At 41.6% G+C, this 15,127-nt stretch overlaps 1 protein-coding gene across 1 annotated transcript in view; it reads left to right on the top strand.

The window, feature by feature from the left end:
* LOC126203329 (integrator complex subunit 10) overlaps window positions 1–15,127 on the top strand; it is a 121,964-nt gene that overhangs the window by 93,455 nt on the left and 13,382 nt on the right. Inside the window, exon 11 of the mRNA XM_049937600.1 lies at window positions 6,623–6,802. Coding sequence (XP_049793557.1) covers window positions 6,623–6,802 — 180 coding nt within the window. The remainder of the gene's footprint in view (window positions 1–6,622; window positions 6,803–15,127) is intronic.

Genomic DNA, 15,127 nt, shown 5'->3' with positions numbered 1-15,127 from the left:
TTAAGTGTTTCTTACAAAACTTGACCTTTGGATTGCGCAGATACAGAAATTAAATGTGGAACACTTTCTTCAGATACAGTCAAAACTGTTGGATCAATGAGCATCGCTGGATCACGAAGCTGTAAAGAAGTGTATGGCCAACCTGTTAGCACTAAAGACAGAGTTTTAAAACTGAGTTTCAGATTTCAGGGCAGTAGAACCGGTTCTAGCTTTCATAAATCAACCTTTCCAAAAAGTGGATGTCGAAGATATTTCAGGAAAAATGAGTACTCTTTTTCTCTTGCAGTGAGACTGAACTTGAAGAGAAAATAATACAATTTCAAAATGACTTTTCCTTAAAGTCAGAATAAAATGAAGATAACTTTTTATAAATTAGTGTTTGTGTAAAGACCCACCCTAGCATTGCAAAAGAGGCATCATATGTTTTATCATTTTTTGGATCAACTTATCTATGTGAAACAGTGTTTTCAACGATGAACATTGTGAAATAGTGATGAACATAGTGAAATAAACTGACTGAGTAAGGTTGTCTCTAACAAATTATTTACCAGATTATAATAAACTTGCCAGTGATATGCAAAGCCAAGTATTTCACTAAACTTTTTCAACATTTATGATGATGTAAATGTGTAATATCTTGAAAATTTAGTAGTAGGCCTGCAACTTGTTACAGAGAGAAAATTACCTTTTATATGTTTTCATGTGGTTTATGTGTTAATTGTGGCTATGGGGTTTCTTTTTTGCTTAAACCCTTATGATATTTTAAGTCAGTAGATCTCTAGGACTAAATTGTGTGTAGTAAATCTAAAGCATACAAAGATGGAGCACTCCTGCTTTAGTATATCAAATTACAAAACCGATATAAATAAATAAAACAGAACTTCTGTTGCAAACTACACAAATATTATATGGAAAAGACACTCAAGAGTAAAGTTTGAGGAACACACAACTCAATAATGAGAGCATTCAGTGAAGGCCTAGCAGCAAGACGTGGTATGTGGAAAACACACACATTGTGCAGAGAAGCAGATTGGGAGGGACTGATATTAGGACTGCAGAATATGAATATGCAAAGATAGGCAATGTAGGTAAGTATTGAATTTATAAATATGCAAAAATAAAAAGATAGTGAAATAGGGAGTAACGTTTTAGGGTAAAATGATAAGAGGATGAAGGGAAGAGATGTAAAACTGAACAGACAGAGAAAGGAAAGTCTAGGAAAGTCTGTCTAGTTCATCGATGGAAGAGTGTATTCCAGGACACAGGATTTTCCAGTATGGCTGCTGGGACATTGGTGCTTAATGATTCAGATTCTAAATAGAGTGTTCAGCTTCATATTGATGTGTTCCAAAGAGTGTTTTGTATGACACTGCATATTGACAACATAGACTGCTGTAGTAATTAACATTCAATAATAATTATAATTTTTTGCTATAACCCAATGCATAATGCCTGGATACATGCCCCAGCACCAGTCCATTGGTGCACTACACTCCAAACAGTCCACCAGCGGCATCTGCATGGGCCAGCCAGCAGAGGCCACATAACTAGTGCACACGGCAAGACATCCTTACCGAGCAAGGTGGCGCAATGGTTAGCACACTGGACTTGCATTCGGGAGGACGATGGTTCAATCCCACGTCTGGCCATTCTGATTTAGGTTTTCTGTGATTTCCCTAAATCGCTCCAGGCAAATGCCGGGATGGTTCCTTTGAAAGGGCACGGCCGACTTCCTTCCCCGTCCTTCCCTAATCCGATGAGACCGATGACCTTGCAGTCTGGTCTCCTCCTCGACAACAACCTCAACCTCAAGACATCCTTTGCATCGTCTACGAGAGCCCTCCTCTGTATAAGCAATGTGCAGCCGGCACTCGTTCTCAGATTGTGTTCTTACTGTTTATTTGCATCAGCTTCTAAGTTTGCTGTTCATTTGAATGTAGAAGAATAAACTTGGGTTAATTGCAGCTGCACTGTTGTTTGTGTACTGCATTACAACGCAACTGATGACGAGGATGGTGTTCACTTTCATGTGCTCAGTCTATTTGGTTATTCCATCAGTGGAGGCTCTTATGGCTGCTATCACAAACTTGTCAGCCACAATGCAGGCTTCTAGGCTCTCGGCATTTTTTACTGCCACCTTGTCTCCCTTACGATGTTGTGGCTGAAGAGTGGGAGGTTTACGCGAAGTGACTTTTGCAACACTTCCTCACTTTTTGTGTCACTGATGAGAACATGTATTAGGCTTTGTTCCTTTCTGAATTTTTCTTCAGGTGTACCAGTTACCTCCACTCCAGGAATCTACATTGATTTTGTTCAACAAAATGTGTAAGTTGTTGTCAAATTATGACCATAAACCCATGCATGTCATTGCAGCGTGTGCAGAGTTGAACTGTTGTCATAAACAGCCTCTCCAGTCCTACAGGGCTTGGGTGCCCAAACTCCATGGCCGCAGTAGCATATGTCATTTTGTTACCATTTCTCATCCGGGCTCCGATGTTGATTCTATGGTCTGTGAAGATGCCATCATTCGATTGACTCTTGATGAGGACACGCATCAGTGCACACTACTGTGCGAGAATCCATATTTAAGCTGAAGTGTTAAATATTGCTCAGTCATTTGAGGTATCTCATGCTGCTTGTGAATCAGATTGAGGCTTGGTGTGACATCAGTGCAGCGGCTTCTGTTCGTAGTTGCCAGACGTCAGTTAACTCTCTGGGGGAAGGCAATGTAACAACCATACAAACATGCCCTCTATGCTGCACTGGACAGCAACATGCCAAACACCACCACTTAATAGTACTACTACTACTACGTGTCAGTGTGTCATTCCTGGCCCCTTCCTGTAGACATGACGTCAATGTCAATTATGTGTTTCCAGTGCTTATGACTAAAAAAAAACTGTTTATTGAAGTGCAATTGATGGGCAAAGTGCTTGGACTAGAAGTGGACACTGGTGCAGGTGTGACTTTACTGAACTCGCAAACTTGTGTAGATTTGGGATTTCAGATGTTGTCTCCGGTTACTCAACATTTGGTGGGTTACGAGAAGCAGCATACTTCCATTTTGGGACAATTTATAGCTCCCACTAGCTATGAAACTGTGGTTCGTTCCTTGTCAAACTGTCAGCACCAGTTCCATCCACTAGCCAACAGTTTGTTCAGGCTGGATGCTTTCTGTGCCTTTGGTTTTTCCATTTCAGATACGATGCACCTTGTTTCTGACTAGGTCCCTTACCAGTAGTTAGGTTCCCTGTGTTCAGAGTTCTCATCTCTTTTTTGGGTGTGTTAATATGGTCCACTAATTTTGTAGCCCACATTACCTGAAACCTCTGGTGCAGCCGCACTTTTTCCATGCGTTCTGTATTCCATTGATTTTGTGCAATAAAGTGAAATCAGAATTGGACAGATCGATGCCATTGGAGGTTGTACAGCCTATTATGTTGAGTAATTGGTCTATCCCCTCTTGTGACTGTTAAAAAAGCAACTAGTCTGCTTCACTTCTGTGACAGCTTTAAAGTTTCAGTTCATACTCAATTGGCACCTGCCCTTTGCCTTGTCAGGATGAGTTATTGGCCAGATTCACTGGGGGAGGGGGGGGGGGGCAAATTTTTTTCAAAATTGATGTATCTGGAGCCTATTTACAGGTTCCGTTGGATGAGGATACTAAACCTCACATTTAACACACCATTCGGGTTGTGCCAATGGCAGCACCTCCTGTTTCGTGCAGCTAGTGCTCCGGTGATTTTTCAGCGTGTTTTGGAACAAGTGATGATAACCATTCCAGGGTGCAACAACTATCTGGATGATACTGCTGTTATGGGTGCATCCATTGAGGAGCATTTACATAACTTAAGCATCTTGTTCGCAGTCATCCATACTGCAGGTCTGAAATGCTACTTGGCCAGTCAAATTTTTTCAGCCATCCATTGTGTACTTGAAGTTTCAGGCATTAAGCCTTTATATCATCATGTTGCCCATGTCACAGCTCTGCCTCGCCCTATCAATATCGAATAACTCCAAGAATTTTCAGGCAAAATTGCATACTATCATAACTTTGTTCTGGGTGCAGCCACATTGGCCAATATTCTCCTTGAGGTGCTCCACAAGAACATTCCTTTTTGACGGCTGCCAGCCTGTGAGCACAGGTTCACACTTTTGAAACCTAACTTACATTCTGCATCTTGTTTGGCTATTTTGCATCCTGACTGATGGCTGGTTTTGGATATTTATGCCTTTTAGTGTGGCGTCGAGGCCACTCTAGCACATCGCTGTGAAGATGGTTCCAAATGTCCAATACATTACATATCAGAAACACTCAACTTCACTCAGCAACATCACTCCAAAGTGGAAAAGGCTGTGCTTTCTATTGTCTATGTCCTAACAAAGTTTCATGTGTTCCTGTATGGATCTGAATTTCACATCATTACTGACCACAAGCCCTTAGTTTCATTGTTTAATCCTTCTGCTTCTTTGCCCAACACAGTGGCACATAGCCTCTAGTATTGGGTCTTGTTTCTGTCTCGCTACAACTATAAAATACATTTTCAACCTTGTGTACAACATGCCTATGCCAATGCACTGTCCCAGCTTCTGATGGGACTGGATCCAACTTTTGACCAGATTGAACTCCTTTGTTTCCACTTAGATGCAGCACAATGTACAGTGAAAGTGTTTCCTATTACGGATTCCCAGATTGCATCTTATCCGGTTTTGTGTTAAGTTGTCTGCCTCAATCAGAATGGTTGGCCAGGCCCTCTGATCCTTTGCGTAACTATTTTGCACTTTGTCACCGCCTTTCGGTATTTGATAGTGTTCTCTTAGTTATGGACAGCCTGTCACCCAGGGTTGTGATTCTGACTGCCCTGGGGAATTCCTACATCAGGGACATTAGAGAGTGTCACATACCAAATCATTGGCTTGTTGGCAAGTGTTTTGACCCGTCATTGATAGCAACATTTTGCTCTTGTCATGGCTTCCCCTCGATGTGTTACCCAATAGACAGAGCCATGGGCATGCATGGGAATGCGTCCATGTTGATTTCGTGCAACCCTTCCTAAATTCTTACTGGGTTTTGGTTGTCAATGCTTTCTCTAAATTTCCATACGTTATCTGCTGTCCTTCAATGTCAGCTGCAGCTACTATTTAGGCCATCTCTGATTTTTTTTTTTCCTGGAAGGATTGCCTTATATGCTAATGACAGATAATGGCCCACAGTCTGTGTTCAGACCTTCCACAATTTTGCACCCATCAATGCATTCGCCAAGTGACTGCCCCTAATATAATGGCAAGACAGAATGTCTCATCCATGAAGAAGTATGTCACAGACTCCTCCACAGATGATGCCGTGCCTCATGATGCCGTGCCTCATTTCTTGAGTACCTACAGGTCTACGCCAGTGAGTGGTCCGAGTCCAGTCGAGATGCTCCACACTTATCAGCCACACGCCCTCCTGCATCTGCTGATGCCGCTTCACCAACTGTTGGCATATTCCTTGTCATGGTTTGCTCTTGGATCCACAGTCTGAGTTCGAAGGGTTTGGCAACGAATCCAAGTGGATTCTGGTCAAAGTCCAGAGCTGCCACAGGTGTCACTCTGTATGGTGTGCAACAGTGAGAGGCTGGTGGCATGCCACCGTGGCCAGTTGCATCCTCGCACCATGGCGAGGGCTGCGGATCGTCTTTTGCCACCATGACCTTCTCCCTCAGCGCCTATCCAGGCCTCACGAGGCATCCCTGCTGTGGGGGCAGACCTGCCCTCCTTGTGGATGTCACCACCTCCTGTCTCTCCTCTTAAGTCTGGCCCTCATGTAACTGTTGCCAGCCCGTCCTGCTATTCTGCCACTGGCAGGACTGGTGCTGTCAAGTCCTCCAACTCTGGCATCCCTGGCAGCCCCGCCAAAGTGGCTGGCACCTTCTCTGTCAGTGCAGTTCCACCACATAAAGGACCTGGACCTCAGGATACTACTACTCCCTTTGTTACATGTCTTCAAGGGGGACTGGCCACTGCACATGTCCTTGGACACGCAATGTCCACTCCTGTTCACCAGTTCTGACCAGGAATCTCATGCCACCTCTGCCATCGTCATCACCTGCGGCACCCGCCGCAGAGGCTGTGCCTGTTTCAACAGTCGCCCTGATGCCCTTATTGTAGGAGTGCCCTTTCCCCAAAGATGGGTGGATGTTATAACTCTGTGCATAATACCTGGATACGTGGCATAAAACTAGGCCTCCGGTGCGCTAAACCACCAATAGTCCACCAATGGAAACTGTGCGGACTGGCCACCAGAGGCTGTCTGCAGTGGTCCACATGTCTCATGTGCATGGCTTGACTTTCACCACTCCATCTATTGGAGCCCTCCTCCATATAAGTACAATGCAGCAGGCACTTGCTCTCAGATTGTATTCTTACTGTTTACTTGTATCAGCTTCAATGTTTGTTGTTCGTTTTTATGTGGAAGAGTAAACTTCGGTTAACTGTGAACCAATTAAGAACTAATATATCCCTGTTAATTGTGCATTTGTTGAAATGTTGCAGAATATTTCATTTAATCAACACAGCTTGTCAGGCATGTATTTTCTCTATGGTATGCATTGATAGAATGTGTTCCCCATTTCTGTTCCAGGCAGCAGTGGAACAGGTGATGCAAGTGGTCACTATTTTGTCAGCAGTGCCTGCTTCCTCTCCTTTTGTACCGGGAAGCTTACAGCAAGTATCCCGCTCTGGTCGTCACCTGCACTTCCTTCCCATAGGGAGGTCTCATCTGCTGTACTACTGTGTGAAGCTAGTATTAGCTACACTTAAGGTACTTCATTAGCTTTAGTTAGTTAATAATGAATTAAATAGGGTCCGCTAGTGTTTTTCTTTAATATCCAAACATGTTTTTCCACAATTGTGACATCCTCAGTGTGTTTTTTCTTTTATTTTTTCCTGAGATACATACAGATTTTATTTAGGTTAAGAAATATGTTACATTGGATTTTGTTGTTATTTAAATCTTATGCACTTTACCTTTGATTTACATTGTGTGTCTCCTGTAGCTGCAAACCAAAGTCAGCCACAGGTTTAAAGTAATACACTGTATCACCTGGAAACATAAAGGATGTTAGGGCATTGATTGCACTAAATCTTTGTTTAGAAACACATTCCGGTAAAAACATAGATTGTGCACTTTTTTTAGCTTTACAGTTGCTGTGTTTGGCTTTCCTGCTCTGTGAGTGGTTTTTATTTGCATGCCAAACATGTTCTTGTTGTTGTTTGTGTGTTTAGAATTACTTCTGCACATTGGTAAAAAATTTTTGAGAGCAGTTGGTATGGAGAACTGTTTGATGTGATTGTTATTCATGGATTATTTTTCATTTTTAACAAAGTTTACTCATGTTTTGTCTTGTTAATTGGTGTATTCTGTGTCTTGTTATATTACTGGGCTTGTGCACAAATTTTTCTGTACAGTTTTTTGATATGCGTTTGACGGCCTTTGGTTCACTCTTTTGTTTTCGATTGAAAGCTGCAAAATTTGATTTGTTTCATTTGTTTTCTTTGTATATTGGAGGGGGGGGGGAGATGAGGGGTATGTAGTTCATTTAGAGTGTTGAGCCCTGTGTGATAGCTCTGTGGATGTCATAGTTTCATTCTATTGTAAAAAAATGGTACAAATGATTGCTGTTTTAGGATCTGTATGTCTGTTTCTATACCACTGGAGAAGTGGCTGTTTTTAATGAGGTGGTTTGACAACAAAATAATGCAGTACCAGAAACATTATGAGAAAACAAGGTATAAATGTGACATATAGAACAATCAGTACTCTGCAAAAAAAATTAAGAAAGTGTTCTTAAATGTTCTGTGTGTCTTGCCCTGAAATTTCTACTTATCTGTCTGATGTATACTGAAGCATCGTCTTTGCAGGTTAATTAGTATATACCTACTGTGTTATATTTATCTATGGTGATGTTGGGTATTTTTAATTTTTTCTGCAGAGTATTGTTTGTTCTGTTTGTCACATTTATACCATATTTCTTTTATTGTTTCCAATTCTGTGTTATTTTGTTATCAAATCATGGTACATGATATGTATTCTTGTTGATTGTGGTTTTTTCGTCTTGTATTCTGTGTGTGTTCTCTTCTGTGTGGTTGTTACTGGTGTGTTGTGCTGTAATATGTTGCGTGTATTACATGTTAGTTGTGTTCTTATTTTGTGTTTCAGAGTATCTACAATGTTTGTTTTGTAACAATTTTCTGTGCCAACCTTTTAAATTATGTTTCGTTATTCTGTGTATCTCTCTTTCCATTGGAATTCTATTCAGTCTATATATATAAAAATCACACCAATTTAGATCTGGAGAATGAGGACGCCAGTCAATTGTCCTATCATCAACACACTTTGTATTGCTGTCATAGAAGCATTGGTGATGTGCACATACCTGTCAGAATGTATTGCTTTATGTTAAAAGATTAATCCAGTAATTCATCTTGCACTAACTGCACACCACACTCCTGTTTTCACATTTCACATCATGCACAGGCTGTTGATGTAATTCGTGAGGATTTTTGGAGCTCCAACATCGATTGTTTTGAGAATTTATATACCCTGACAAATGCAGCCATGCTTGATCGGAAAAAAAAAAGCCTCTCAGGATCAACTTCCCCATTGTGCACAGACAGTAACAGCCAGTTGCAATAATGATGTCACGCAACAGTATCTGATTTCCTCAATTAATGCACTATCGTTATTTTGTATAGTTTCAATTTCAGTTTGTGCACAGCTCTGTGATCAGATGCTCGTGACACACCAGTCTGAAGTGCCAAATGGTGCAGAGATCTACTTGGATTTTTTTCAAGGCCTCCCGTATCTTATCTAATTTGTTTTTGGTTAAAAGATTAGGTTCTATAGGCCTTTTGTTTGTGTAACTCAGATCCAGTCTCATGAAATTTCTTCATTAATCTGCATATCATTGAATCATTGGGAACATGTACACTGGGAAATTTTTGTATGAATTCAAGCTGACATTCCACATACGGTTCTGTAACTCAGATCCAGTCTCATGAAATTTCTTCATTAATCTGCATATCATTGAATCATTGGGAACATGTACACTGGGAAATTTTTGTATGAATTCAAGCTGACATTCCACATACGATTCTGTTTTTGCATAGTTCAACACAAGAAATGCTCATTGATCCTTCATGTATACCGTACCGAATGGAAACTCGACAGGAAACCCAAAACAAAATACCTTAACACTCAGTGTAGAAGACGCGCGCAAGGTTTCTGTCTGAGGGCTGGGCCCAGTGGCATATGAGCACCACAGATTTGGCATAGTTATAATAATTACATCTAGCAACAATATTTGAAGAGATTAAAATTGACAACAAAAGAACTCAAAAGAAAACACCAGTATACCAGATGGGCAGTGTAGGGAGCATGCGCAAATTATTGGCGTCCGAGAACTACACATAGCGACAACTGGCAGATGCAGCATCAGCAGCTGGCAAACATGCAGCAAGACCTGCAGACTCCTCCAGGTTGTCTTTCATGAGACACCTGTATAATCATATGGAAATATATTGAATCCCTGGTGTTGAATGCTTCAATTTCCAGGTAACTGCAAAGACGATAATACAGGAGATATTTTATTTATCTTGTCATATTTTATTGATGAGTTGTGTTGTGGTCTTGTTTAAAAGACCTCAAATATGCAGAGGTCTCCCATATCTCTCCTTGATCTTAATGCTCTGGCAGAAAAATCCCTTCCCATCAGAGTAAAATCGTCTGTGTCCCACTCTGTTGTTAGCCACTTCCTCAAAGTCCTCAGTAGCAGGAACCTGACTCTGGAATAACCTCCCACATTATATTACAGAACTGAATAACATCTCCGACCGATGACCATTGCAGTCTGGTCCCTTTAATCCCACAAACCAATAACATCTCCAGCATCAGAAGACAGTTAATGACATATCTGCTGAAGCTCCAGTAATGATTGTCATTGTCCATGTACACCCTTCTTTCCAATCAGATCTTCCTCATTTTCCAATATTCTTAGTCTCCTTAAATTTCCTTTCCTCAGAACACGCTATATCAGAAAACATCTATTTTGTACACCTTTAAATTCTTTTTATATCTGCTACTATCGTTATTGTTGTCATTATAACTGTTACTATTACCACCATTAGTGGCAGCTGCAGCAGTAGTAGTACACGTACTACCAGTATTAACTTTATTAGTTCATAGTCAGTACTATTTACTGACTTGTCTCTGTAAACATTCAAATCATTTTAATACTATTTGTCATATTAAAATTGTTATTCCCAAAGTGAATAAAAAGAAGTACTGTGTGTGAGAAACCATGGTCTGATGTAAGAGAGGGCTTGATGGACCTAATGAGACCAGGTTAAATAAATAAATCTGCTAACAATACTATATGCTTAGCAGTGTGGAAATACTGGAAATTAGTGCCAAAAAAACACTGAACGCTTTCCATAATTTAGGTACCTACAAGCCTTATATCTAACAAATTAAGATGCAAGTAATTATTAAAACCATATTCTTCAGATGTAGACTCTCCTATCCACTTCACTCAATCCTCCTCAACTCAGTGTGCCACTTTCCTGCATGTTGGCCTCCTCCTCTGCTGGCTCCATCCACACCTCTATTCACATTAAACCCGCCAACCTCCTAGCTGTACCTGCATTTCAACAACTGTTACCCCTTTTACACCAGCCTGGCCACCTGGGTGAGGCATATCTGCAGTGATAAGTACTCCTTTGCCCAGTATGCTGAAGGTTTCACCAACACCTTTTCACAGACAGGCACTACCCCTCAGACCTAGTCCACAGATCTTCCATGTCATTTCCCCACATACCCCCAATCCTCCCACCATCCCCAAGAAACAGCTACTAAAGAGTGCCCTCTTCTTCACCCAGTACTGTCCCAGACCCTTCATCAGGGCTTTGATTAACTACATATCATGCCCTGAAATGAGGGATAACCGAGGTCCTTCCCATCCCTCCTAAAGTGACCAGTCTCCACAGAATCCTAGTCTGTCCCTATGCCACTCCCAGTCCCAACCCCCAGCCGCTCCCTGTAGAAGATCCTGTTGCAAGATCTGCCCAATCCACCTCCAAGCACTTCCTACTATAGTCCTGTCACGAGCTTACCCTACTCCATCGGAGTCCGGGCCACATATGAAAGCAGCCGTGTGATATACATGCTCTGTTGCAATCATTGCACAGCTTTTTATATTGGTATCACTACCAACGAGCTATACCAATATAAAAAGCTGTGCAATGATCGCAACAGAGCTGGTATATCACACGGCTGCTTTCATATGTGGCCCGGACTCCAATGGACTACCAACGAGCTCTTCCCCCCATGAAACATGGACCTTGCCGTTGGTGGGGAGGCTGGCATGCCTCAACGATACAGATAGCTGTACCATAGGTGCAACCACAATGGAGGGGTATCTGTTGAGAGGCCAGACAAACGTGTGGTTCCTGAAGAGGGGCAGCAGCCTTTTCAGTAGTTGCAGGGGCAACAGTCTGGATGATTGACTGATCTGGCCTTGTAACACTAACCAAAATGGCCATGCTGTTCTGGTAACTGCAAACGGCTGAAAGCAAGGGGAAACTACAGCCGAAATTTTTCCCGAGGGCATGCAGCTTTACTGTATGATTAAATGATGATGGCGTCCTCTTGGGTAAAATATTCCGGAGGTAAAATAGTCCCCCATTCGGATCTCGAGGCGGGGACTACTCAAGAGGACGTCGTTATCAGGAAAAAGAAAACTGGCATTCTACGGATCGGAGTGTGGAATGTCAGATCCCTTAATTGGGCAGGTAGGTTAGAAAATTTAAAAAGGGAAATGGATAGGTTTAAGTTAGATATAGTGGGAAATAGTGAAGTTTGGTGGCAGGAGGAACAAGACTTTTGGTCAGGTGAATACAGGGTTATAAACACAAAATCAAATAGGGGTAATGCAGGAGTAGGTTTAATAATGAATAAAAAAAATAGGAGTACGGGAAAGCTACTACAAACAGCATAGTGAACGCATTATTGTGACTAAGATAGACACGACGCCCACGCCTACTACAGTAGTACAAGTTTATATGCCAACTAGCTCTGCAGATGATGAAGAAATTGATGAAATTTATGATGAAATAAAAGAAATTACTCAGATAGTGAAGGGAGACGAAAATTTAATTGTCATGGGTGACTGGAATTCGAGAGTAGGAAAAGGGAGAGAAGGAAACATAGTAGGTGAATATGGTTTGGGGCTAAGAAATGAATGAGGAAGCCGCCTGGTAGAATTTTGTGCAGAGCATAACTTAATCATAGCTACCACTTGGCTCAAGAATCATGAAAGAAGGTTGTATACATGGAAGAACCCTGGAGATACTAAAAGGTATCAGATAGATTATATAATGGTAAGACAGAGATTTAGGAACCAGGTTTTAAATAGTAAGACATTTCCAGGGGCAGATGTGGACTCTGGCCACAATCTATTGGTTATGAACTGTAGATTAAAACTGAAGAAACTGCAAAAAGGTGGGAATTTAAGGAGATGGGACCTGGATAAACTGAAAGAACCAGAGGTTGTGCAGAGTTTCAGGGAGACCATAAGGTAACAATTCACAGGAATGGGGAAAGAAATACAGTAGAAGAAGAATGGCTACCTTTGAGGGATGAAATAGTGAAGGCAGCAGAGGATGAAATAGGTAAAAAGAGGAGGGCTAGTAGAAACTCTTGGGTAACAGAAGAAATATTGAATTTAATTGATGAAAGTAGAAAATATAAAAATGCAGTAAATGAAGCAGGCCAAAAGGAATACAAACGTCTCAAAAATAATATCGACAGGAAGTGCAAAATGGCTAAGCAGGGATGGCTAGAGGACAAATGTAAGGATATAGAGGCTTATCTCACTAGGGGTAAGATAGATACTGCCTACAGGAAAATTAAAGAGACCTTTGGAGAAAAGAGAACCACTTGTATGAATATCAAGAGCTCAGATGGAAACCCAGTTCTAAGCAAAGAAGGGAAAGCAGAAAGGTGGAAGGAGTATATAGAGGGTCTATACAAGGGTGATGTACTTGACGATAATATTATGGAAATGGAAGAGGATGTAGATGAAGATGAAATGGGACCTATGATACTGTGTGAAGAGTTTGACAGAGCACTGAAAGACCTGAGCCGAAACAAGGCCCCCGGAGTAGACAACATTCCATCAGAACTACTGACGGCCTTGGGAGAGCCAGTCCTGACAAAACTCTATCGTCTGGTGAGCAAGATGTATGAGAGAGGCGAAATACCCTCAGACTTCAAGAAGAATATAATAATTCCAATCCCAAAGAAAGCAGGTGTTGACAGATGTGAAAATTACCGAACTATCAGTTTAATAAGTCACGGCTGCAAAATACTAACGCGAATTCTTTACAGACAAATGGAAAAACTGGTAGAAGCCGACATCGGGGAAGATCAGTTTGGATTCCGTAGAAATGTTGGAACGCGTGAGGCAATACTGACTCTATAACTTATCTTAGAAGAAAGATTAAGGAAAGGCAAACCTACATTTCTAGCATTTGTAGACTTGGAGAAAGCTTTTGACAATGTTGATTGGAATACTCTCTTTCAAATTCTGAAGGTGGCAGGGGTAAAATACAGGGATCGAAAGGCTATTTACAATTTGTACAGAAAGCAGGTGGCAGTTATAAGAGTCGAGGGACATGAAAGGGAAGCAGTGGTTGGGAAGGGAGTGAGAGGTTTGTAGCCTCTCCCCGATGTTATTCAATCTGTATATTGAGCAAGCAATAAAGGAAACAAAAGAAAAATTCGGAGTAGACATTAAAATCCATGTAGAAGAAATAAAAACTTTGAGATTCGCTGATGACGTAATTCTGTCAGAGAGAGCAAGGGAGTTGGAAGAGCAATTGAACGGAATGGACAGTGTCTTGAAAGGAGGGTATAAGATGAACATCAACAAAAGCAGCACGAGGATAATGGAATGTAGTCGAATTAAGTTAGGCGATGCTGAGGGAATTAGATTAGGAAATGAGACACTTAAAGTAGTAAAGGAGTTTTGCTATTTGGGGAGCAAAATAACATGATGATGAAGTAGAGAGGATATAAAGTGTAGACTGGCAATGGCAAGGAAAGCATTTCTGAAGAAGAAAAATTTGTTAACATAGAGTATAGATTTAAATGTCAGGAAGCCGTTTCTGTAAGTATTTGTATGGAGTGTAGCCATGTATGGAAGTGAAATGTGGACGATAAATAGTTTAGACAAGAAGAGAATAGAAGCTTTCGAAATGTGGTGCTACAGAAGAATGCTGAAGATTAGATGGGTAGATCACATAACTAATGAGGAGGTGTTGAATAGAATTGGGGAGAAGAGGAGCTTGTGGCACAACTTGACTAGAAGAAGGGATCGGTTGGTAGGACATGTTCTGAGACATCGAGGGATCACCAATTTAGTATTGGAGGGCAGCGTGGAGGGTAAAAATCGTAGAGGGAGACCAAGAGATGAATACACTAAGCAGATTCAGAAGGATGTAGGCTGCAGTAAGTACTGGGAGATGAAGAAGCTTGCACAGGATAGAGTAGCATGGAGAGCTGCATCAAACCAGTCTCAGGACTGAAGACCACAACAACAACAACAACAACAACCAACGAGCTGTCCACCAGGATGAACAACTACCACAAAACTGTGAGGCAGAGCAAAGTAGACCACCCTGTATCATAATATGCAGTGAATATAATGTACTTTTTTTCAGTGGCTGCTTCACAACCTGGACCATCTTGACCATTCCCTCCACCAGCAGCTTTTCTTAATTGTGCAGATGGAAGTTATCCTTACAACACATTCTCCACCCCCAAAATTATCCTTACCTCAACCTACAGTAATCTACTATTCCGGTACCCTCCACCCAATAGTTTCCATCCCGTCTGTCCTAGCATCTCCTCCCTGTTCACATCAACTCACCCTCATTGTGTGCCACCCTCTGCCAGTGCACCCGTCTTTCCTCTTCCCTGCTCCTCTCCTTTTCCATTCCTTGTTTCCTCCCCACCTCCCTGCCCCACTGCCTCTACATGCTGCACCTGGTGACAGTCTCGTTGTGCCTGACATCTAGTCCCTGCACG

This window comes from Schistocerca nitens, chromosome 9 (assembly GCF_023898315.1).
Source record: "Schistocerca nitens isolate TAMUIC-IGC-003100 chromosome 9, iqSchNite1.1, whole genome shotgun sequence".
In the NCBI taxonomy this organism is placed as follows: domain Eukaryota; kingdom Metazoa; phylum Arthropoda; class Insecta; order Orthoptera; family Acrididae; genus Schistocerca; species Schistocerca nitens.
Note: the sequence above shows the minus strand (reverse complement) of the source record. Positions and strands in the feature narration are given on the sequence as shown.